General features: G+C 38.8%; 1 protein-coding gene across 6 annotated transcripts in view; it reads right to left on the bottom strand.

The window, feature by feature from the left end:
* Positions 1 to 13,195: 13,195 nt before the first annotated feature.
* ALPK1 (alpha kinase 1) overlaps positions 13,196 to 23,533 on the bottom strand; it is a 147,686-nt gene continuing 137,348 nt past the window's right edge. For 5 of the 6 annotated variants that reach the window (XM_077142530.1, XM_077142529.1, XM_077142532.1 and 2 more), the window contains 2 exons: positions 15,075 to 15,261; positions 13,196 to 13,907 (listed from right to left, as the gene is read on the bottom strand). In XM_077142530.1, coding sequence (XP_076998645.1) covers positions 13,714 to 13,907; positions 15,075 to 15,261 — 381 coding nt within the window. In that variant the 3' untranslated portion in view covers positions 13,196 to 13,713. Of the gene's footprint in view, positions 13,908 to 15,074; positions 15,262 to 23,533 lie in introns of those variants that run through there. The other variant, XM_077142533.1, reaches the window with a different exon arrangement.

A 23,533-nucleotide genomic window follows, 5' to 3' on the forward strand; every position in this document is an offset into this window, starting at 1 on the left:
GCAGAGTCCACCAACCAGTGACCTTTGGAGATGAAGAAGGAAAATGCCTCCTGGGGAGCTTCATGAAACAGGAAGCCAGGAGAAGAAGCTAGCAGATGATGCCATGTTCACCATGTGCCCTTCCAGATGAGAGAGGAACCCCAACTGTGTTTGTCATGTGCTTTTCCAGGTTAGAGAGAAACTCTGACTCTGTTCGCCATGTGCCCTTCCACTTGAGAGAGAAACTGTGAACTTTATCAGCCTTCTTGAACCAAGGTATATTTGCCTGAATGGATGCCTTTGATTTGACATTTCTATAGACTTGTTTTAATTGGGAGATTTTCTTGGTCTTAGAACTGTAAACGAGCAACTTATTTAATTCCCCTTTTAAAAAGCCATTCTGGTTCTGGGATATTGCATTCTGACAGCTAGCAAACTGGAACAGGTAGTATTCCTTTTTCCTCAATTTTTGGGAAAAGTTTGAGCAGGATTTGTGTTAGTTCTTTTTGGAATGTTTGATAAAATTTCCCTATGAAGCCATCTGGCCCTGGGCTTTTCTTTGTAGGAAAATTTTGATGACTGATTGATTCTCTTTACTTGTGATTGGTTTGCTGAGGTCTTCTATTTGTTTCTGAGTCAGTGTAGCTTGTTTGTGTTTTTCCAGGAATTTGTCTATTTTCATCTAAGTTGTCTAATTTGTTGGCATATAGTTGTTCATACTATCATCTCATAATTTCTTTCATTTTTTCAGGGTCTGCGGCAATACACAACTTCTCATTTCTGATTTTATTTATTTGCATCCTCTCTCTTTTTTTCTTTGTCAGTCTTGCTAGTGACCCATCAATTTTACTGATTTTCTCAGGAACCAACTTTTGGTTTTATTGATTCTTTCTATTGTTCTTTTGTCCCCCTATTCATTTAAGTCTGCTTTAATCATTATTATTTATCTCCTTCTATTTGCTTTGGGGTTAGTTTACTGTTCTTTCTCAAGTTCCTCCAGGTGAGCAGTTAAGTCCTTGATTTTTGCTCTTTCTTGTTTTTTTAATATAGGTGTTTAGGGCAATAAATTTCCCTCTCAGCACAGTCTTTGCCGCATCCCAAAAGTTCTGATATGTTGTATTCTCATTTTCATTCATCTCCAAAAAGCTACTAATTTCTCTAGCAATTCCTTCTTGACCCACTGGTTATTTAAGAGTGTGTTATTTAATCACCATATATTTGTGAATGTTCTCATTCTTTGGTGGTTATTTCGATCCATCTTCATTCTGCTGTGATCAGAGAAAGTGCTTTGAATAATTTCAATGTTTTTAAATTTATGAAGACCTGTTTTGTGCCCCAGCATATGATCTATCCTGAAGAATGTCCCATGAGCACCAGAGAAGAATGTATATCCTTGGCTTTGGGGTGCAGTGACCTATATGTGTCTGTTAGGTCTAATTCATTTATCAAGTTATTTAACTTCTCTATTTCCTTGTTGATCTTCTGTCTGGTTGTTCTATTTATAGAGGAGATTTATTCTATTTGGAGTTCGTTGAGCTTCTTTGACTTGTATATTTATGTCCTATGTAAGGGTTGGGAAGTTTTCCCCCGTTATATTCTCAACTAATCTTCCTAGCTCTTTACTCTTCTCTTCTCTTTCTGGGACTCTGATGATCCTTATATTCATGTGCTTTGTTTTGTCCGTTATTTCCCTGAGATCCAATTCTAATTTTTCCATCTTTTTTGCCATTTGCTGTTTTGTGTGTTTGAAATCGGTTGTCCTGTCTTCTAGTTTACTTATTCTTTCATCTGCTTCTTCAAATCTGCTGTTGTGTGTCTCTTTTTTGTTTTTTATTTGACCTACAGACTCTTTAATCTCCATGATATCTGCTATTTTTCTATTTATTCTTTCAAATTCCTCTTTATGCTCTACTAGTGTCTTCTTGATCTCCTTTATGTCATTAGCCATCCCATTTATTTTATTTAGTAGAATTATATGAATATCTTTGATTAGTTATTCTGTATCTCCTCTGGTGTCTTAATTTGGTTGTTAGACTGGGCTATATCTGTCTGCATTGTGATATACTTAGTGATCTTCTGTTGTTTTCACCGCATGTAAATATCTCAATTGATTTACTTTTGAAGTTGATTTCCTTCAGTAGTCTAAAGCCTTGTGTTTGTGGAATGGATGTATAGCAGGATGCAGGGTGTGGGATGGGGTATGACAGTGTGATGATGCATTGCAAAGCAGGTATGGGTGCAGGTTAGGGATGCTAGGCTGATGGTTGTGAATGTGGATGCCTAGCAGCAGGGGTCAGGGGAGGAAGTGGTTGTGCGGGTACACAGGTCTGGGGGGCGTGGACCTGGTGTGTGCTGGTCTAGGGCTTGGGGCCCTTTGTGCGCATGCACAGAGCTATGGTAGCATGCCAGCCATGACGCCTGCATGGACTGGGGGCAGATGTGACCTGGCTGCACAGGTCTGCACTTTCCCAGAGCTTGGGGGTGTGACAGGGGGTCATTGCATTTCTGGGTTTAGAAGTGTCATAAACTGATGTATCCATGTGCAGAGCTCCGGGGGGAGGGGTGGGGCTGTGCAGCTGTATGGGCTGGGGGCAGGTGTGACCTGGGTATGGAGGTTGGTGCCCACAGCATTTGTGTGCTGATGACAGCCTGCAGGGAGCAGGGAGGGGGAGGTAGTTCTCGTGAGGGGTGCAGGAGAGGTGGATTGCACTGCACTTGGGGTGGCAGTGTGGTGTGGGTATGCATGTGAGGGGTTGGCAGGCAGAGGCGCTTGGAGCCCAGGGAGTGGGGGTGGGTGAAAGGGTTTAGGTATAAGATAAATGCCCAAATCAAGCACTAGGTGGTGCTTTCTTTCTGAAGACCACCTGTCAGGGGTCCTGGACTCTTCTGTCACATGGCAAGGCACATGGCAGGGTCTGCTGGCCTCTCCCTTCTCTTCTGGGTTTCTTTGCCTTCAGCTTCTTACTTCCCTGGCTTTCTCTCTCTTTGTCTGAATTTCAATTACTTATAAAGAACTTGAGAGGACTAAGACTCACCCTGGGCCAAGCCTTAATTGAAACAACCTTATCAAAAGATTCGACTTACAGTGGTTCCACACCTACAGAAGTGAATAAGCTTTAAGAATATGATTTTGGGGGGTACTTTCAGTTCCAAACCACTGCAGGTACTCGGCTTCTCACTTGCTACCATTGATAGACTATCCATACTTTGGTCTAAAGCCATTCCCTCTACTTGTGTACTAGATTCCATCCTTCTCACCAACTCAAATGCATTGCACCAACAATTCTCTCTTCTGTTTCTCTATCATAGTTAAAAAATTCTCTTCTATATCTCTCTGATCAATATGTTGTAATTTCTCCCACATTTAGAAAAATCTCCCACTTTTCTCTTGATCCCACATCTCCCACTACCTACCACCCCATTTCTTTGTTCCCTGTTGCAGAGTGGTCTCTTCTCTCTTCCTCCAATTCCATACCTCCCTCCTCTCTTAAAACCTTTGGCAGTTGATACACCCTAAGGTAACCTCCATGGAATCACAGCTTTGTATAATCCTCTTTCCTTGAGTGTGGGTGGAATCTGTGACTTGCTCAATCACATAGAACATGTCAAAAGGGTTGGATGCCACTCTATCGATCAGATTGTTTATGAGCTTCTATTTTAGCCCATTAGAGAGATGCTCTCTTATTGGCCTTGAAGAAGCAAAGAGCCCCGTTGTGAGAGGGCCTGTGAGAAGGCCATATCTCAAGGAACTCTTGGCAGCCTCTAGACCCGAGGGTGGCCCTCAGCCAATGGTCTGCAGAAAAATGGACCTCAGTCTACAACTGTAAGATGACGAATTTTGTCAAAAACCTGAGTGGCCTTGGAAGTGCTTATTTCCTCTTCCAGCCTGCAGGTAAGAAGACAGTCTGACCGGCACCTTAATTAATGCCTTGAGAGACCCTGAGCAGGAGACCACAAAGCTGTTCCCAGACTCCTGACCCATGAAACAGAGATAATAAATGGATGTTGTTTTAAGTGGCTACATTTGTGGTAATTTGTTATGTGGCAACATGAAATTAATGCCTTTCCATTCAGGCTTTAACCTCCACCACTCAATTAAGTCTGCTCATAGCAAGGTCCCCAGTGATTTCCATATTGCTGAAATTAACAGGCGGCTCACAGGCCTCATTTACTTACCTATCACCAGCATTTGACACAGTTGTTTGTTCCCTTCTTGATTCATTTTCCTTGCTTGTCTGAGTGTATTCTCTCTCCCTCATTCTCTCTTTCTCCTTCCAGATCCCTCACTAGATATATGTTAGACCTTTGTCTTTTCTCCCCCTCTCTCATTTTCTCTTTTGTATTTTCTGTCTCTTTCTCTTTCTGTTGAATGTTCGCTAATTCTTCAATTCTCCCTTCCATTTCAGTAATTCTTTCCTGAGCTATGCCTAATCTATTGTTTAACTTTCCATTAAATTATACATTTCAGTGACTATGTTTTCTAGAAAGTGAATTTGGTTCTTTTAGTGAATTTGGCTCTTTTAAAGACCATCCAGTCTTTTTTAGCATATACATAAAGCTAAAGTATTTAAAAAAAATACTGTATTTGTGTTGTTATTGTTATATAATATGTGTTTAATATACAACATTAAATAAAAGTAAATATATTACAATATTAAAGTAAATGATAACCAACAATTTCTAGGCAGCAATTTCCTCTTGGGTAAGGAAGGACATACAGATCAGTAATGAATCTATGGGAGGCTTCAATAGTACTATATTTCATTTCTTAAACCAGATGTTGAGTTTATAGGGTGTTGGCATAAATAAATAAAATTTTAAATAAATAAACTTTTAAATATATTTTGAAGGTACAATTTCCTGAAAATTCCTCCCATGGTACTATTTCTGTCTTTTTATATAAAAAGATATAGAGATATGTATTGTTATAAAGCCATTATTTATATCAAATTCCTGTCTTTGGCAGCTTCATCTCACATAGCCTATATCCTATCTTTTGACTTCACAAAAGAAAAATGAGCTCTGACATGTCCTTTCCATCAACTTCCTTCTCGATCACCTCCGGATGCTCATTCCCTCACCCATCGGTGTTACCCTTTTATTTTGTGTTGGTAGAGGTATCCCTATGTCTTTGTATATGAAAACATCGAGACTTTTATTCCTGACTTCATCTTCTGCAGCAGGGATTGGCAAACCTTTTCTGTAAAGGGCCACATGGTAGATATTTTAGACTTTGCAAGACATACAAGTACTCAATGCTGCTATTGTGGTATAAAGGCAACCCAGCTTGTTTCAGCGCTTCCCCATTTTTTTGTTCGTGTGTTTTGAAGATATTGTTTCACCCAATTTGCTCTAATACCCAGCCCATGTTCAAAATCCTTAAATCTCAAAAATATTATTTTATTGTAGATTTGTTTGAAACAGGATGCAAACAAGATTATTATTTTTCTTAAGTTTCTATTCTACAACAACCTCTCTTCCCATTAAATTTTTTCATGGCATTGACTTACTAAAGAAATCAGGCCCTGTAGGCTGTCCTATGTTCTGGATTTTGCTGATTGTTTTCTCTTGAAATAGTTTAACTTGTTCATTTACCCCTTTATTCCATGAAAATTGGTAGGTAGATCTAGAGGCTTGATTACATTGAATTTTAATTCTGGGGCGGTGGGGACGGTGGAGGATAAGGGGCAAAAGTCCATCATGAGTGTGTTGAGTACTTTTCGTTTCTTCTTGTGGTAATGCACATAACATCTACTTTTCCACTTTTAGTGATAATAAGATTGATTGAGTTGTAAGATGTACCAGTCTAATTCCTCGATTATAATGTTCTTCATGGACTTTTGCATTGCCTTTTCTCCTAGAAGTTTCAGCAGTCAGTAATGATTTTTGTCTAGGGCCATATTAAAGGGATACAAAATGGTGATTTTTCCCCCTAATTCTGTCACTCCTTTTGTGCCTATTAGCTGGAATTTTTCTATAAGAATAATTTTTCCCATCAACTATTTGTAACCCTGAAAAATACTTTGCCCAGAAAACACAAGATAAATGTTTATTTATTAATTCTCAGGAGAGTTATAGCAATCCCCAGTGGTGATCAGTGAGTTTTTCTTTATATTTTAATTCAATATCATACATTCTCTGATATGTATAAATTTAATATTTTTCAATCCATTGCAACCATTGTTCTTTTTGATGCTCACATTTTTCCATCCTTGCAAGTGGGAGGCCCTTCAAGTTGACTGTTGTGTCTTTTGGACATGATTGCACTAGTTTTTGATATTTTTTCTTTCTTTCTGATGCCATGAAGAATCCTAGGCTCATTTTGTACATTTTCAGCTACAGACTTGGAACCAGATGTTTCTTCCAAAAGCCTGGTTCCTTTTCATGAAGAGTGATATTTAGAGACCAAAATCTGAGCCCTAGGGCTGCTCATTGACACTGGGTCATCTTTGTTGCCAGGGCCTTTGCAGTGGGCATAACTGGAATACACACACTTGCACACACACATATATACCCTTAGTCATGAACCCACACTATTTCCAAATAAAGTACAAGATTTCAGAATTTTTACTTAACTTCTTTGATTTTTATACTTGAATATCTTTCCTATATCATATAAATATTGATTCCTAGCATTAACATATCGACTTATCTTCTTTAGCCTACACTATGTCCGTATTAATTTCAAAATAACAATACCAGGAGTATTACAAAATGAGACTATTGAATGCAATTCAAAATTTTAACTCTGATAAATTTTAAATTTATCTGTAGTTTATTTGAATTTTCTACACAATGATATCATTTGTGAATAATGACAGTTTTATTTCTTCTTTTCCAATTCTTACCTTTTATTCTTTCTCTGAATTTTTTTGTAGCATCTCTGCTATAATGTTGAATAGAGGTGGGATAGTGGGCAAATTTGTCTTTCCCTTTACCAAGTGGAAAGCTTTAAATTGTTTTACTATTAATTATAATATTTGCTGTTTTTTAAGAATAAGTTTTCTTTTTTAATAGATAAAACCACTTTATCAGATTCAGAAAGTTTTACTTTATGCCTTATTTATAAAGAGCTTATTGCCATGAGTTGATTTTGAATTTTATTAAACCATTTTTCTGCTTCTTCTGGAACTATAATATGATTCCCCTCTGTGTTGGTCTGAAAGGATGTACATACCCTAGAAAAGCCATGTTTTAATCAAAATCCCAATTCATAAAGGTAGAATAATCCCTATTCACTACTGTATGTTTCAAACTAATCAGATCATCTCCCTGGAGATGTGATTTAATCAAGAGGGATTGTTAAGCTGGATTAGGTGATGACATATCTCCACCCATTTGGGTGGATCTTGATAAGTTTCTGGAGTTCAATAAAAGAGGAAACATTTTGGAGAATGAAAGGCAGCAGAGCAGAATGACATAGCCATGAGAAGCAGAGTCCACCAGCCAGCGGCCTTTGGAGTTGAAGAAGGAACATGCCTCCCGGGGAGCTTCATGAAACAGGAAGCCAGAAGCTAGCAGATGACACCGTGCTTGCCATGTGCTCTACCAGATAAGAGAGAAACCCTGACTGTGTTCGCCATGTGCCTTCTTACCTGAGAGAGAAACCTGAACTTCATTGGCCTTCTTGAACTAAGGTGTCTTTTCCTGGGTGCCTTTGATTGAACATTTCTATAGACTTGTTTTAGTTGGGACATTTTCTCAGCCTTAGAACTGTAAACAAGCCACTTATTAAATTCCGCTTTATAAAAACCATTCCATTTCTGGTATATTGCATTCTGGCAGCTGGCAAACTTGAACACCCTCCTTTATTTGTTAATAGGATGGGTTACATTTTTGAAAATTTCTTTAATAAATTTGTATTACTTTTGGTTCTTCAAGAGGCAGATATCAAGAAGGCCTTATAAATGCAAGTGATTTATAGGGAGAAATGACTGTGAAGGATAAATGGAAGGAAACAAGTAGACAGGGAAAGCATAAACAGTTCTTACGTCTGTGAAAGGAGAGAGGGAAGGAGGGAGGATTAAGCAAGAAGAGTCTCAGGCTGCCACGTAGTTATAAGAAAGTGTTGGTCAGACCAATGGGAAGTTTTTGAGCCACAGTCTTCTGTTAGAGGTGATATGAAGTTGCTTAGTCGCTGGTGGAGAGCATATGGGAGGGAGCATGGCTCCAGCATGACCACAGTGGTGGATCCCCTGGTGTGGAATCTGGGGTGTCAGTCAACCCTGCTCCCCACAGTAGGAGCTCTGAAAGGTACATTCAAAGGTACACATCAAAACTTTTTCATAACTCCAAACGGAAACTCTGCTCATTAAGCAAACACTCCCCATTTCCCCTTACCTACCCCCAGCCCCTGATAACCTGTAATCGACTCTTCATCTCTATGTATTTACTAGTTCTAGGTATCTCATTTACATAAAATAATACAATATTTTTCCTTTGTGTCTGGCTTATTTCACTTCACAAGATGCCTTTAAGGGTCATCATTCTTTGGTAGGGGTGGTCCAAGCACAACCTGCTGCCTTTCCCTGTGACCCACAAATAAACCCCGTGCTTAGGACTGTGTTAGTCTTCTCCTAGGATGGAATGATACATGGGGACTGACTTCCTTCTCAGCAGTGCCTTGAGGTTAAGCGTGGCTTTCTGGTTCTCCCGAGGAGGCCTTGGAGCACCAGCCAGCCCTCCGTGTGTCCATGCATCCATCCTTGTCTGCACCTGTCTGTCCAGCAGTCGGCACCTGGCCACCTTCAGCCAACCAGGTGGGCCTTGGGGAGCCCGTGGGGAGAGCATGAGCCAGCCATTGATCCATTTTGAGTTAAATTTTTTTTGTATGCTGTATGGCAGGGTCACATTTCGTTATGTTCCATATGAGAATCCCATTATTGCAGCACCATTTGTTGAATTTGTGATGGTTTGTTTGTTTTTTGGGAAGTGTATGGACCAGGACTTGAGCCCAGGTCTCCCATATGGTAAGTGAGAATTCCACTACTGAACTACCTTTGTGCCCCCATTTTGAGTTAATTTTTGTATATGGTTGAGGTAGGGATCCATTTCCTTCTCTTTTGCATTGTGGATATACAGTTTTCCCAGAACCACTTGTTGAAGGGACTATTCTTTTCCTAGTAAGCAGATTTAGCAACTTACTAGATGTGTGTGTTTATTACTGAGTGCTCAGTTCTTTTCTATTGGTCTATTTTTCTGTCTTCATGCCAGTACCATACTGTTTTGGTTATTGTAGCTTTGTAATAGGTTTTCAAATTGGGAAGTATGCATCCTTCAATTTTGTTCTTTTCAACATGGTGTGGTAGTTAGAGTCAGTTGTCAACTTGGCCAGGTGAAGGTGCCTGGTTATATTGCTGTAGACATGAGCCGATGACATGTGAACCTCGTCTGTTGCTGATTACATCTGCAGTCAGTTAGGAGGCGTGCCTGCTGCAATGAATGATGTTTGATTTAATTGGCTGATGCTTACATGAGAGCTCATCGTAGCACAGCCCAAGCAGTTCAGCATACCTCATTTCAGCACTCGCAGCTCAGCCCAGGCCTTTGGAGATGCAGAAAGGAATCAGCCCAGGGAAAGTGGTTGGAACCCAGAGGCCTGGAGAGAAGGCCAGCAGAGATTACCCTGTGCCTTCCCGCAGAAGAAAGAACTTCAGTGGAAAGTTAGCTGCCTTTCCTCTGAAGAACTACTGAAATAAATCCCCTTTTATTAAAAGACAATCCATCTCCGGCGTGTTGCATTCTGGCAGCTAGCAAACTAGAACACATGGTTATGGCAATTGAGAGGCCTTTGCCATTCCATATGAATTTTTAAAAAATTTTTGTATTGATATATATTATATATTCACATACCATGTAATCATCCAAAGTGTATAATCAATGGTTCACAATATCATCATATAGCTGTGCATTTATCATCACAATTGACTTTTTTTCTTTTTTGAGAAACACAACATCTACAAAAAAGCAATACATTTCAAAGCACATCACCATAATTAGTTGTAGAACAGATTTTAGAGTTTGGTATGGGTTACAATTTCACAATTTTAGGTTTTTACTTCTAGCTGCTCTAAGCATTCCATATGAATTTTTTTTATTAATTAAAAAAATTAACTAACACAACATTTAGAAATCATTCCATTCTACATATGCAATCAGTAATTCCATATGAATTTGATGATTGTCTTTTCCATCCCTGCGAAAGACGATGCTGGAATTTTCATTGTAATTGTGTGAAATCTGTAAATCACTTAATGTAGTATGGTGGTTTGAAGCTGGTATATACCCCAGAAAGACATGTTCTTAAATTTAATCCATTCTTGTGGGTGTAAACCAATGGTAAATAGGATCTTTGATGAGATTATTTCAGTTAGGGCAAAGCCCTGGGTGGTTCTTTTTTTTTTTTTTATCTCTCAGCCACTGACACTTTATTTTGTCTCATTTCTCTCTTCTCACTTTCGGTCAAGAAGCTTTTCTCAATCCCTTGATGCTGAGTTCCACCTCATTCTGGGATTTCTGTCCCATGTTGCCAAGGTGGTTTACACCCCTGGGAGTCCTGTCCCATGTAGAGAGGGGGAGGGCAGTAAGTTTGCTTGCCATGTTGGTTGAGAGAGAGAAAGGCCACATCTGAGCAACAAAAGAGGTTCTCTGGGGGTGATTCTTAGGCCTAATTTTATGTAGGCTTAGTTTATCCCTTGTGGGGATAAGTTTCATGGGGACAAACCCCAAGATTAAGGGACCGTCCTATTGACTTTGTTGTCCCCACTGCTTGCGAGAATGTCAGGAATTCTCCAAATGGGGAAGTTGAATTTTCCCCCATTCTTTGCAAATATTTCTTTATTCACTGTTCAAGTCATTCTGGGATTTATCAGGGCATCACACTAACCTGGACAAACCTACAAAATCACATGCCCTATTCAAGGTTCCATGTACTTATGGTGTTCAATTAAACTGTCCATATAAATTAAATTAGGTAATGCACTAGTCAAAATATAAATTTTGTAACAAATAAACATTCTTTGCTTTAGTCTCACACTGAAGTTGAAGTTTTAAAATATGAATGACCATCTATTTTCAACACTCTGCAATATTGACATTCTTTTGCTCTTCCTCAAGCAAAAACATTTTTTAATTTGTACATTTAGTCACTATCACTGTACACTCTAGGCATTTCTAGATGATACCATCTCAGTCTTTATCATCTATCTTTCCTTTTGATTTCATTTGTGCCCCCAGACCTCCTTCCTCTATCATTCTCACATACAGCTTCATTAGGTGTTCTAACATTATTGTGCTACAATCAGATAATATTGTGCTATCCTGGGATGGTGCTTAATCGTCTTACTGGAGTCCTTTAGAAATGAGATGAATACAGGGAGAAAGAAAGCCATGGAAGTAACAAAACCCAGAAGAGAAGGGAGAGGGCAAGCACATGCTTCCATATGACTTGCCATGTGGCAGAGCAGTCAAGTATCACTGGCAGCCAGTCTTCGAGAAGAAAGCATTGCCTTGATAATGCTTTGATTTGGACATTTTTCTCGGCCCTGAAACTGTCAGCTAATAAATTCTCAGTGTTTAAAATCAACCCATTTTACGATATCTGCTTTCAGGAGTCTAGTAAATGAAAACAGGTAGTATCTACATTTTAATATTAAGCCTTCCAATCCATGAACATAGGATGACTTTACATTTATTTAGGACTTTAATTTCTTTTGGCAATATTTTGTAGCTTTCTGTGAACAAATATTTCATATCTTTGGTTCAATTTGTTCCTAGATATTTTATTTATTTAAATGCTGTTGTAAATGGAATTTTTTCTTGATTTCCTTTTTGAATTGTTCATTGCTGGTGCAAACATATATGAGTTTTGCTTGTCCATTGTGCAACACACACTTTTGATGAAGTTTGGCTCTGTCTTTAGAACAAATTTTAAAAGAAACATGCTAGATTTATATAAAGAAAACTTAAGTACAGAGGGATGCAATTGAAAAATTGAACAAATGAAATACATAAAACATATATTTAGAAAGAAAAGCTCTATATCATAGAGATGTCATTTCTCACTTATTAATTTAGAATGTTCCAAATAATAATAATAACAAGATTATTTAAATGTGGATGCTGAGGGCAGGCCACGGTGGCTCAACAGGCACGAATGCTCGCCTGCGATGCCAGAAGACCCGAGTTCGATTCCTGGTGCCTGCCCATGGGGAAAAGAAAAAAGTGGATGCTGAACCCAAAAATTGATTTAAAACTTAATATATAAATATAAAGCAGAAAACAAGAAAAGCTGAGGTATGTTGAAAAAAAGTATAACAAAGGAAGATTAACAGTGTCAAATATTAGAACATATTATAAATATCTAGTAATTAAAACAGTATGACACTGATACATGAATAGACAAATAAAGCAATAGAGCAAATTAGGAAGCCCATACGTAGTTATAATATGACATTATGATAAATGTGACAGTTGCAATCAGTTGCAAAAATAAATAATTTAATAAATAGTAAGGACAAAAATTGGGTAGCTGTTTTAGTTTGCTAAAGCTGTTGAAATGCAGATACCACAAAAATAGGTTAGCTTTTGTAATGGGGACTAATTAGTGTACAAGCTCACAGTTCTAAAGCCATGAAAATGCCCAAATCTAGGCATCATCGAGACCATACCTGCTTCCTGAAGACAGGCTACTGGCGATCCAAGACCTCTCTGTTCCATGGGAAAGCACATGGCGGGGTCCGCTGGTTCCACTTTCTTTTCTGGGTTTCTATTGCTTCCTGCTTCCTGCTCTAGCGGCTCCCTCTCTGCCTCTGTGACTTTCTTTCTCAGATTCTGTGTCTTTCTCTCTGTCTTCTGTGTGTGTGTGTCTCTGTATTTCATCTTCTCATAAAGGACTCTAGTAAGAGGATTAAAACCCACCTGGGCCTGCGTCAACTGAACTAGCTTAATAAAAGGTCCCGCCCGCAGCGGGTTCCCACCACAGAAACGGGTCAGCTTTAAAAGCCTGCTCTTCTGGAGTCCATAGCTTCAAACCGTCACAGTGGTCATCTAGAAACCAAAATAAAATTTCTTCCCTCATACCTTTCATAAATGTAAATCTACTAGAAGAAAATACGGAGACTTGGAAAGAAAAGACTCAAAGTAGGAAGATCTTAATAACGACACATAACAAAGAAGCTATAAAATGAAAGACTGACAAATTAAACTATATATATATATATTTTTTTTTACGTGGGAAAAGTTTCATACACAAAGTAAAAACACAGACTGCTAAAATTTGCAATTAATATCACAAACAAAAGGTCTGGATGTTTTAATATATAAAATTCACCTAAATCGTTAAGAAAAAGACCAACAGTAATGGTCTTGATAGATAGTAACAAAAAGCTCCACTTTATTTTTTTAGTTAAACAGCAACAGTTTATCTCTCAGCTATGTTTCGTGTCCACTGGATGTCAGTTGAGTCTCTTTTCTGTGTTGCTCTCTGTACAGGGGTTAGGCTAGTGAGGCGCTATCTCCAGAAGATTCCTAGTAATCGTGGCAGAGGGGAACAGACTGCAGGTCTTGCTTGAGCAGTTAAAATGGGCCTGAAAGCAACACCCATCAATTCCGTGACCAGTCACTGACCGCCACTAGTCAGGTGGCTCCACTCAAACCAAACGGACCAGGCTAGGCCGTACTCCGCCTGCCTGCAGGAGAGGAGAACTTGACATTGCTGAGTAGCACTGAGGCCTATCACATCAGTGTTTCTATTGAAGGTCTAGACAAAGAAAGACGATGACATATTTCATTACATTCCACATGCTGGTTATTAAAGAAATAAGACATTCCTCTCTTTCCAAAATTGGTACCGACATTTTTCTGATCCACAGAGTGAATCTGGGGATCTGTGAGGTAGATGAGCCCTTTTCCATTACCAGTCACCCAACCTAAAAGAGAAATGAATGCGTCTGAGTATTCAATGCCCTGTTAATGTCAGTAAAGTATTTCAGAAAATAGACGTTTTAAAAGACATTTTAAAAACTTGGTCATCTTGTGGTTTATGTTTAATAAATTTCTGCTGAGAGATTTGGTGTTGCGATTCCAATTATTGGTTTAAGAAGGATTGAATATTGGACAATTACATTTGTCAAATGTGACATATCTAAATCATTTATCTTTAAGGACTTAGAGAGCAATAAAATGCACTAAGTATAATTATTACAATTATAATATTTAATATTTCCTTCATGATGCTGAAATTTTCTTTATGCCCTACTCACTAATACATATATTCATTGATTCATTAAACAAATATTCATTCAGTGCACATACTGTTCAAATCACCATTGTAAGCACTGGGATACAGCAGTGAACAAATCAGTAAAAATCCTTATGCTCGTGAAGCCAAATTTTCTTGTAAGGAGGATAGGTCAATAAACAAGATAAATAAGGAAAATCTATAATATGAAAGAGAGTGATAAATGCTATGGAGAGGGGAATATAGAGAACACCTTGGGAGTAGCCAGGGAATTATTATTAGAAATAATTATAATAAATTTCATTTATCAGTTAAGTGTAGACTATTGGTTAATAAAAATTCTAATAATAAAATGACCAGGCACACTGAAAACAAAGTCAAAAGACTAATGCAGATTTTAAGATACATTGGATTTCAGTATACATAGTTTTCTTTTCCATAATGACCCCATTTATGAAACCCATCATCACACCTGCAATAGGGGTAAAGGACTGGAGGAAAGGAAGGGGTCAAAGAAGTTATTTCCACATGAAAAAAAAATGCAACAACAAGAAATTTACATCACAGAAACCCACTTCAGTGAAATGAAAGAAAAAAAACAAAGCTGTTATGGATTTTACTCTGGAACTGAGAGAAAAGAATATAAATGAGATACTTTCAGTCATTACTTGGCACCTTAGAGGCTTATGGAAGCTTCAGACATATTTTGCAGGCATAATTTGCTACATATAGTAAAACCAATTAAGTTAGGCACTGAAACAATCTACTAAGAAGGGAAAGGTAGAGCTACTTACATAAGCTCACATTAACACATAAATAATATTAAAAATAAAAAATAATTCCAAGTTTCACATACCTTGTAAATCGACTACAACATCTCTATGTTTGGAGAACTCATAAGAAAAATGGCCAAAAGCCAACCCATATTCTGTGGCTTTGTATTCTGCTTTCACCACTTTCGTGTTATTTGATAATTTTACAAATTCTCCCAGTATGTAAGGTTCCACGCTGACGCATCCCTTTATTGTCTTGCCTTCTAAAATCTGAAAAATAGAAATGAAAAGGCAAATATAGCATGATGGTGAAGGTCACAAGCTTTAATTTAAACCTAAGTTCTGCCACTTAGGAGCTTAGCAACTTCTCTAGACTTTGGTTTCATCAACTGTTAGAATAGGTAAAACAATAACTATCTCATTCGATTATTAAGAGGATTATATGAGAGAATTAATGTAAAGCATTTAACATTGTATGTGCATATGATATTGTCAAAAATTATTGTTATTCCTTTATTTAAATGCTTGCTTAAAAATTAGGCCATGGCCCGCAGCAGCCGAGCCGCCTGCCCTCCTTCTCCCCTCTCTTTCTCCGCCGGCCCGCCGCGCGGCGCCCACGCCCCGCAGCAGCCGAGCCGCCCGCCCTCCTTCTCCCCTCTCTTTCTCCGCCGGCCCGCCGCGCGGCGCCCACGCCCCGCAGCAGCCGAGCCGCCCACCCTCCTTCTCCCCCCTCCTCCCCCTCCTGCTCTGGCTGCTCTCCAACCACCACGGTGCCCTCTTCCCCCACCTTCACCGTGCTCCTCCGCCAACAGCCTCGACAGCCTTGCCGCCCTCACCTTTCCTCCTCCAGAACAGCTATTGGGGGAGTGGAGATAATACAGAGCAGCTCCCGGAGCCACGAGGGAGATCAAAGGGACAGCATACCCCATCCTGGAACGGCTGACTATCTGGGAGAACCAGCTCCGGTGAGATCACCAAGGGGCATGGGCTTTCCTGGGTGGGACGGCAAGCGACCGGAGTCCCTCCCTTCCACCTTCCCGGGCCAGCTGGTAGAATTGGACAGGCGGTCCCCTTAGGCCGCGGCGGCTGGTGCCCCCACCACACGAGGCCCCCCGGAACAACTGAGATAGTTGGGTCGGAAATCCCCAGACTGCGGAGAACAGTGACCGGGGGATCCCTTCCAAACACGTGACTCCCCCGTCGGCTGGGAACAGTGCACTCTCCCGGGCTGCGACAGCTGGCGCCCTCCCGCCACGCTTGGTGCCCCGGGCCGACTGGCTAATTTGGCCGGACGCTCTCCTGTGCTGCGACGGCCGGCGACCCTCCCCGCGTTTGGAACCCCGGGCCGGCTGGCATTCTTCCAAGACGCTTCGGTTGCCGAACCTCCCTTACGGCGAGAGTTTTCCAGAGCTGAGGGACCCACAGCAACTTTCGCTGGTGGAACCCACAGACAGGCGTGTGCCACGAGCGCCACCTACTGGGCAGGATAGGAAGAACAGAACCCAGAGATTGCACAGAAAAATCTTTCAACCTGTGGGGTCGAACACCCAGGGAAATCTGACTAAATGCCCAGACGCCAGCAGAAGATAACGGATCACGCTCAGAAAATTGAACATATGGCCCAGTCAAACGAAGAAACCAATAGTTCAAATGAGATACAGGAGCTGAAACAACTAATGCTGAATATATGAACAGAAATGGAAAACCTCTTCAAAAACGAAATCGATAAATTGAGGGAGGACATGAAGAAGACATGGGCTGAACATAAAGAAGAAATAGAAAAACTGAAAAAACAAATCACAGAACTTATGGAAGTGAAAGATAAAGTAGAAAAGATGGAAAAAACAATGGATACCTACAACGACAGATTTAAAGAAACAGAAGATAGAATTAGTGATTTGGAGGATGAAACATCTGAATTCCAAAGAGAAACAGAAACTATCTGGAAAAGAATGGAAAAATTTGAACAAGGTATCAGGGAACTCAAGGACAATGTGAACCGTACAAATATACGTGTAGTGGGTATCCCAGAAGGAGAAGAGAAGGGAAAAGGAGGAGAAAAACTAATGGAAGAAATTATCACTGAAAATTTCCCAACTCTTATGAAAGACCTAAAATTACAGATCCAAGAAGTGCAGCGCACCCCAAAGAGATTAGACACAAATAGGCGTTCCCCAAGACACTTACTAGTTAGAATGTCAGAGGTCAAAGAGAAAGAGAGGATCTTGAAGGCAGCGAGAGAAAAACAATCCGTCACATACAAGGGAAACCCAATAAGACTATGTGTAGATTTCTCAGCAGAAACCATGGAAGCTAGAAGACAGTGGGATGATATATTTAAGTTACTAAAAGAGAAAAACTGCCAGCCAAGACTCCTATATCCATCAAAATTGTCCTTCAAAAATGAGGGAGAAATTAAAACATTCTCAGACAAAAAGTCACTAAGAGAATTTGTGACCAAGAGACCAGCTCTGCAAGAAATACTAAAGGAAACACTAGAGTCAGATACAAAAAGACAGAAGAGAGAGACATGGAGAAAAGTGTAGAAAGAAGGAAAGTCAGATATGATATATAAAATACAAAAGGCAAAATGGTAGAGGAAAATATTATCCAAACAGTAATAACTCTAAATGTCAATGGACTGAATTCCCCAATTAAAAGACATAGACTGGCAGAATGGATTAAAAAACAGGATCCTTCTATATGCTGTCTACAGGAAACACATCTTAGACCCAAAGATAAACATAGGTTGAAAGTGAAAGGTTGGGAAAAGATATTTCATGCAAACAACAACCAGAAAAGAGCAGGAGTGGCTATACTAATATCTAACAAATTAGACTTCAAATGTAAAACAGTTAAAAGAGACAAAGAAGGACACTATATACTATTAAAAGGAACAATTAAGCAAGAAGACATAACAATCATAAATATTTACACACCGAACCAGAATGCCCCAAAATACGTGAGGAATACACTGCAAACACTGAAGAGGGAAATAGACACATATACCATAATAGTTGGAGACTTCAATTCACCACTCTCATCAATGGACAGAACATCTACACAGAGGATCAATAAAGAAATAGAGAACCTGAATATTACTATAAATGAACTTGACTTAACAGACATTTATAGGACATTACATCCCACAACAGCAGGATACACCTTTTTTTCAAGTGCTCATGGATCATTCTCAAAGATAGACCATATGCTGGGTCACAAAGCAAGTCTTAACAAATTTAAAAATATTGAAATCATACACAACACTTTCTCGGATCATAAAGGAATGAAGTTGGAAATCAATAATAGGCAGAGTGCCAGAAAATTCATAAATACATGGAGGCTCAACAACACACTCTTAAACAACAAATGGGTCAAAGAAGAAATTGCAAGAGAAATTAGTAAATACCTAGAGGCAAATGAAAATGAAGACACAACATATCAAAACTTATGGGACGCAGCAAAGGCAGTGCTAAGAGGGAAATTTATTGCCCTAAATGCCTTTATCAGAAAAGAAGAAAAGGCAAAAATGCAGGAATTAACTGTCCACTTGGAAGAACTGGAGAAAGAACAGCAAACTAATCCCAAAGCAAGCAAAAGGAAAGAAATAACAAAAATTAGAGCAGAAATAAATGAAATTGAAAACATGAAAACAATAGAGAAAATCAATAAGACCAGAAGTTGGTTCTATGAGAAAATCAACAAGATTGATGGGCCCTTAGCAAGATTGACAAAAAGAAGAAGAGAGAGGATACAAATAAATAAGATTAGAAATGAAAGAGGAGACATAACTACTGACCTCACAGAAATAAAGGAGGTAATAACAGGATACTATGAACAACTTTACGCTAATAAATACAATAATTTAGAAGAAATGGACAGGTTCCTGGAAAGACATGAACAACCAACTTTGACTCAAGAAGAAATAGACGACCTCAACAAACCAATCACAAGTAAAGAGATTGAATTAGTTATTCAAAAGCTCCCTAAAAAGAAAAGTCCAGGACCAGACGGCTTCACATGTGAATTCTACCAAACGTTCCAGAAAGAATTAGTACCTACTCTCCTCAAACTCTTCAACATAATCGAAGTGGAGGGAAAACTACCTAATTCATTCTATGAAGCCAACATCACCCTCATACCAAAACCAGGCAAAGATATTACAAAAAAAGAAAACTACAGACCAATCTCTCTAATGAATACAGATGCAAAAATCCTCAATAAAATTCTAGCAAATCGTATCCAACAACACATTAAAAGAATTATACATCATGACCAAGTAGGATTCATCCCAGGTATGCAAGGATGGTTCAACATAAGAAAATCAATTAATGTAATACACCATATCAACAAATCAAAGCAGAAAAATCACATGATCATCTCAATTGATGCAGAGAAGGCATTTGACAAGATTCAACATCCTTTCCTGCTGAAAACACTTCAAAAGATAGGAATACAAGGGAACTTCCTTAAAATGATAGAGGGAATATATGAAAAACCCACAGCTAATATCATCCTCAATGGGGAAAAATTGAAAACTTTCCCCCTAAGGTCAGGAACAAGACAAGGATGTCCACTATCACCACTATTATTCAACATTGTGTTGGAAGTTCTAGCCAGAGCAATTAGGCAAGAAAAAGAAATACAAGGCATCAAAATTGGAAAGGAAGAAGTAAAACTATCACTGTTTGCAGACGATATGATACTATATGTAGAAAACCCAGAAAAATCCACAACAAAATTACTAGAGCTAATAAATGAGTACAGCAAAGTAGCAGGCTACAAGATCAACATTCAAAAATCTGTAGCTTTTCTATACACTAGTAATGAACAAGCTGAGGCGGAAATCAAGAAACGAATCCCATTTACAATCACAACTAAAAGAATAAAATACCTAGGAATAAATTTAACCAAAGAGACAAAAAACCTATATAAAGAAAACTACAAAAAACTGCTAAAAGAAATCACAGAAGACCTAAATAGATGGAAGGGCATACCGTGTTCATGGATTGGAAGACTAAATATAGTTAAGATGTCAATCCTACCTAAATTGATTTACAGATTCAACGCAATACCAATCAAAATCCCAACAACTTATTTTTCAGAAATAGAAAAACCAATAAGCAAATTTATCTGGAAGGGCAGGGTACCCCGAATTGCTAAAAACATCTTGAGGAAAAAAAACGAAGCTGGAGGTCTCGCGCTGCCTGACTTTAAGGCATATTATGAAGCCACAGTGGTCAAAACAGCATGGTATTGGCATAAAGATAGATCTATCGACCAATGGAATCGAATAGAGTGCTCAGATATAGACCCTCTCATCTATGGACATTTGATCTTTGATAAGGCAGTCAAGCCAACTCACCTGGGACAGAACAGTCTCTTCAATAAATGGTGCCTAGAGAACTGGATATCCATATGCAAAAGAATGAAAGAAGACCCATCTCTCACACCCTATACAAAAGTTAACTCAAAATGGATCAAAGATCTAAACATTAGGTCTAAGACCATAAAACAGTTAGAGGAAAATGTTGGGAGATATCTTATGGATCTTACAACTGGAGGTGGTTTAATGGACCTTAAACCTAAAGCAAGAACACTGAAGAAGGAAATAAATAAATGGGAGCTCCTCAAAATTAAACACTTTTGTGCATCAGAGAACTTCATCAAGAAAGTAGAAAGACAGCCTACACAATGGGAGACAATACTTGGAAATGACATATCAGATAAAGGTCTAGTATCCAGAATTTATAAAGAGATTATTCAACTCAACAACAAAAAGACAGCCAACCCAATTACAAAATGGGAAAAAGACTTAAACAGACACCTACCAGAAGAAGAAATACGGATGGCCAAGAGGCACATGAAGAGATGCTCAATGTCCCTGGCCATTAGAGAAATGCAAATCAAAACCACAATGAGATATCATCTCACACCCACCAGAATGGCCATTATCAACAAAACAGAAAATGACAAGTGCTGGAGAGGATGCGGAGAAAGAGGCACACTTATCCACTGTTGGTGGGAATGTCAAAGGGTGCAACCACTGTGGAAGGCAGTTTGGCGGTTCCTCAAAAAGCTGAATATAGAATTGCCATACGACCCAGCAATACCATTGCTAGGTATCTACTCAAAGGACTTAAGGGCAAAGACACAAACGGACATTTGCACACCAATGTTTATAGCAGCGTTATTTACAATTGCAAAGAGATGGAAACAGCCAAAATCTCCATCAACAGAAGAGTGGCTAAACAAACTGTGGTATATACATACGATGGAATATTATGCAGCTTTAAGACAAGATAAACTTATGAACCATGTAATAACATGGATGGACCTAGAGAATATTATGCTGAGTGAATCCAGCCAAAAACTAAAGGACAAATACTGTATGGTCCCACTGATGTGAACGGACATTCGAGAATAAACTTGAAATATGTCATTGGTAACAGAGTTCAGCAGGAGTTAGAAACATGGTAAGACAATGGGTAATTGAAGCTGAAGGGATACAGACTGTGCAACAGGACTAGATACAAAAACTCAAAAATGGACAGCACAATAATACCTAATTGTAAAGTAATCATGTTAAAATACTGAATGAAGCTGCATCTGAGCTATAGGGTTTTTTTTGTTTTTGTTTGCTTGTTGGTTTGTTTGTTGTTGTTTTTTACTATTACTGCTACTTTTATTTCTTTTCTTTATATTAACATTTTATATCTTTTTCTGTTGTGTTGCTAGTTCCTCTAAACCGATGCAAATGTACTAAGAAACAATGATCATGCATCTATGTGATGATGTTAAGAATTACTGAGTGCATATGTAGAATGGTATGATTTCTAAATGTTGTGTTAATTTCTTTTTTTTTTTTTCTTTCCGTTAATAAAAAAAAAAAAAAAAATTAGGCCATGCACTATACATGATGCCTAATGAATGCAGGTGGCTGAAGGATGCACTGACTGAGAAGTGCATTGGTGAACGATGGTGTGTACTTATGAACGAAGATTGTTCTGCTACAAAAAGGAACAAAGTCATGAGGCATGCAATATTGTGAATGAACATGTGGGGCTTTTGGTAAGGCAAAATAAGCCAGATGCAAAACCCTTAAGAAAATGCTTGTGAGAAGACATGAACCTAGATTGTAAGCTTTTAGAGTAGACACATTAAGTCTGTAGTGGTGATTATTATTTCTGGATTTCAAGAGGCTGTTTTATATATCTCTGTCTATATAAAGATATACAGATATATCTAATATATGATATTTAGAGGTAAGAATGAAGCCGATTAGGTTGAGGTTAAAGTAGTTCAGAACATAGGGGTAAGGAAGACAGTGTTTATTTTTTGGAAGCACACATACTCTTTGAGACCAAAGGAAGAAAGGTTTATTTGGCCTGAAACTGAGATTTTCTGTAGCGCATAATCTAACCCAACCTATCAGTATAGCTCATCTGAACAACTGAAACACAGGGAGCCCAGAATAAGAAAGCGGTCCTTTTAATTCTGCATACATTATTGTAATGCCTAGATACATCCTAGAGTATATTAAGCGATAATCAAAAAGTATAGACAAAGTTCCTTGAGGGTGGGAGAAAGAATATGGAACTATCAAACCTTACCATCAGGGAATCCCCTGATACAAACTTCAGGGATCCTGAGGCTTACTCGTGTGAAGCTTATATAGGTAGTGGAGAAGCCTAGACTACCTATAGGCACGCCTAAGAGTTACATCTGGAGAATCTCTTTGCTCAGATGTGGCCTCACTCTCTCTAAGCCCAACTCTGCAAGTGAAATCATTGCCCTCCCCACTACGTGGGACATGCCATCCAGGGGTAGAAGTCTGCCTGGTGATGTGAGAGATGATTCCAGGGATGCCAGCCCTGGCACCATGAGATCAACAATTTCATCCTGACCAAAAGGGGGAAAAGAAGTGTAACTAATAAAGTATCAGTGGTAGAGAGAGTTCAAATAGAGTCGAGAGGCTATTCTGAAGGTTGCTCTAATGCAAGCTTTTAGACCTTGCTACCTATCATAACCTGCCAAACCCCAAACCAGGACCATTCCAGCCAATCCTAAAGAACATCTAGGGCAATATATAAGATTCCACAAGGGTTCCATGCACTAGAATAAATTTCCAGAAACCTACATTAACCTCCAGATGTGTCCCTGGTTCAGATAAATCCTGAAACCTAGTCCAGCCTCTCTAGAACATCAGATGGTTCCGTCTTCCTACCCCATATTAGTGACAGACCCTTCCAATATGAAAACTTTAGAATGGTCATCACCCAAACACCCCTAAAGAGAGGGATGGAAAGATCAAAGATGATGGTGGAATTATACAGTGAAAATAGGATTTAACAAACAAATATGAATGCTGAATCATTAAATTAATATCTCTTTTAGTCTCCAATATTTTAGAGCAGCTAGAAGTAAAAACCTGAAATTATGAATTGTAACCCATGTCAAACCCTGAAATATGTTTTACAGCTAATTGAGGTGCTGTGCTTTGAAATTTTATCCTTTTTTCAGAAAAATAACATATATACAA

The sequence above is a fragment of the Tamandua tetradactyla genome, chromosome 24 (assembly GCF_023851605.1).
Source record: "Tamandua tetradactyla isolate mTamTet1 chromosome 24, mTamTet1.pri, whole genome shotgun sequence".
Classification (NCBI taxonomy): domain Eukaryota; kingdom Metazoa; phylum Chordata; class Mammalia; order Pilosa; family Myrmecophagidae; genus Tamandua; species Tamandua tetradactyla.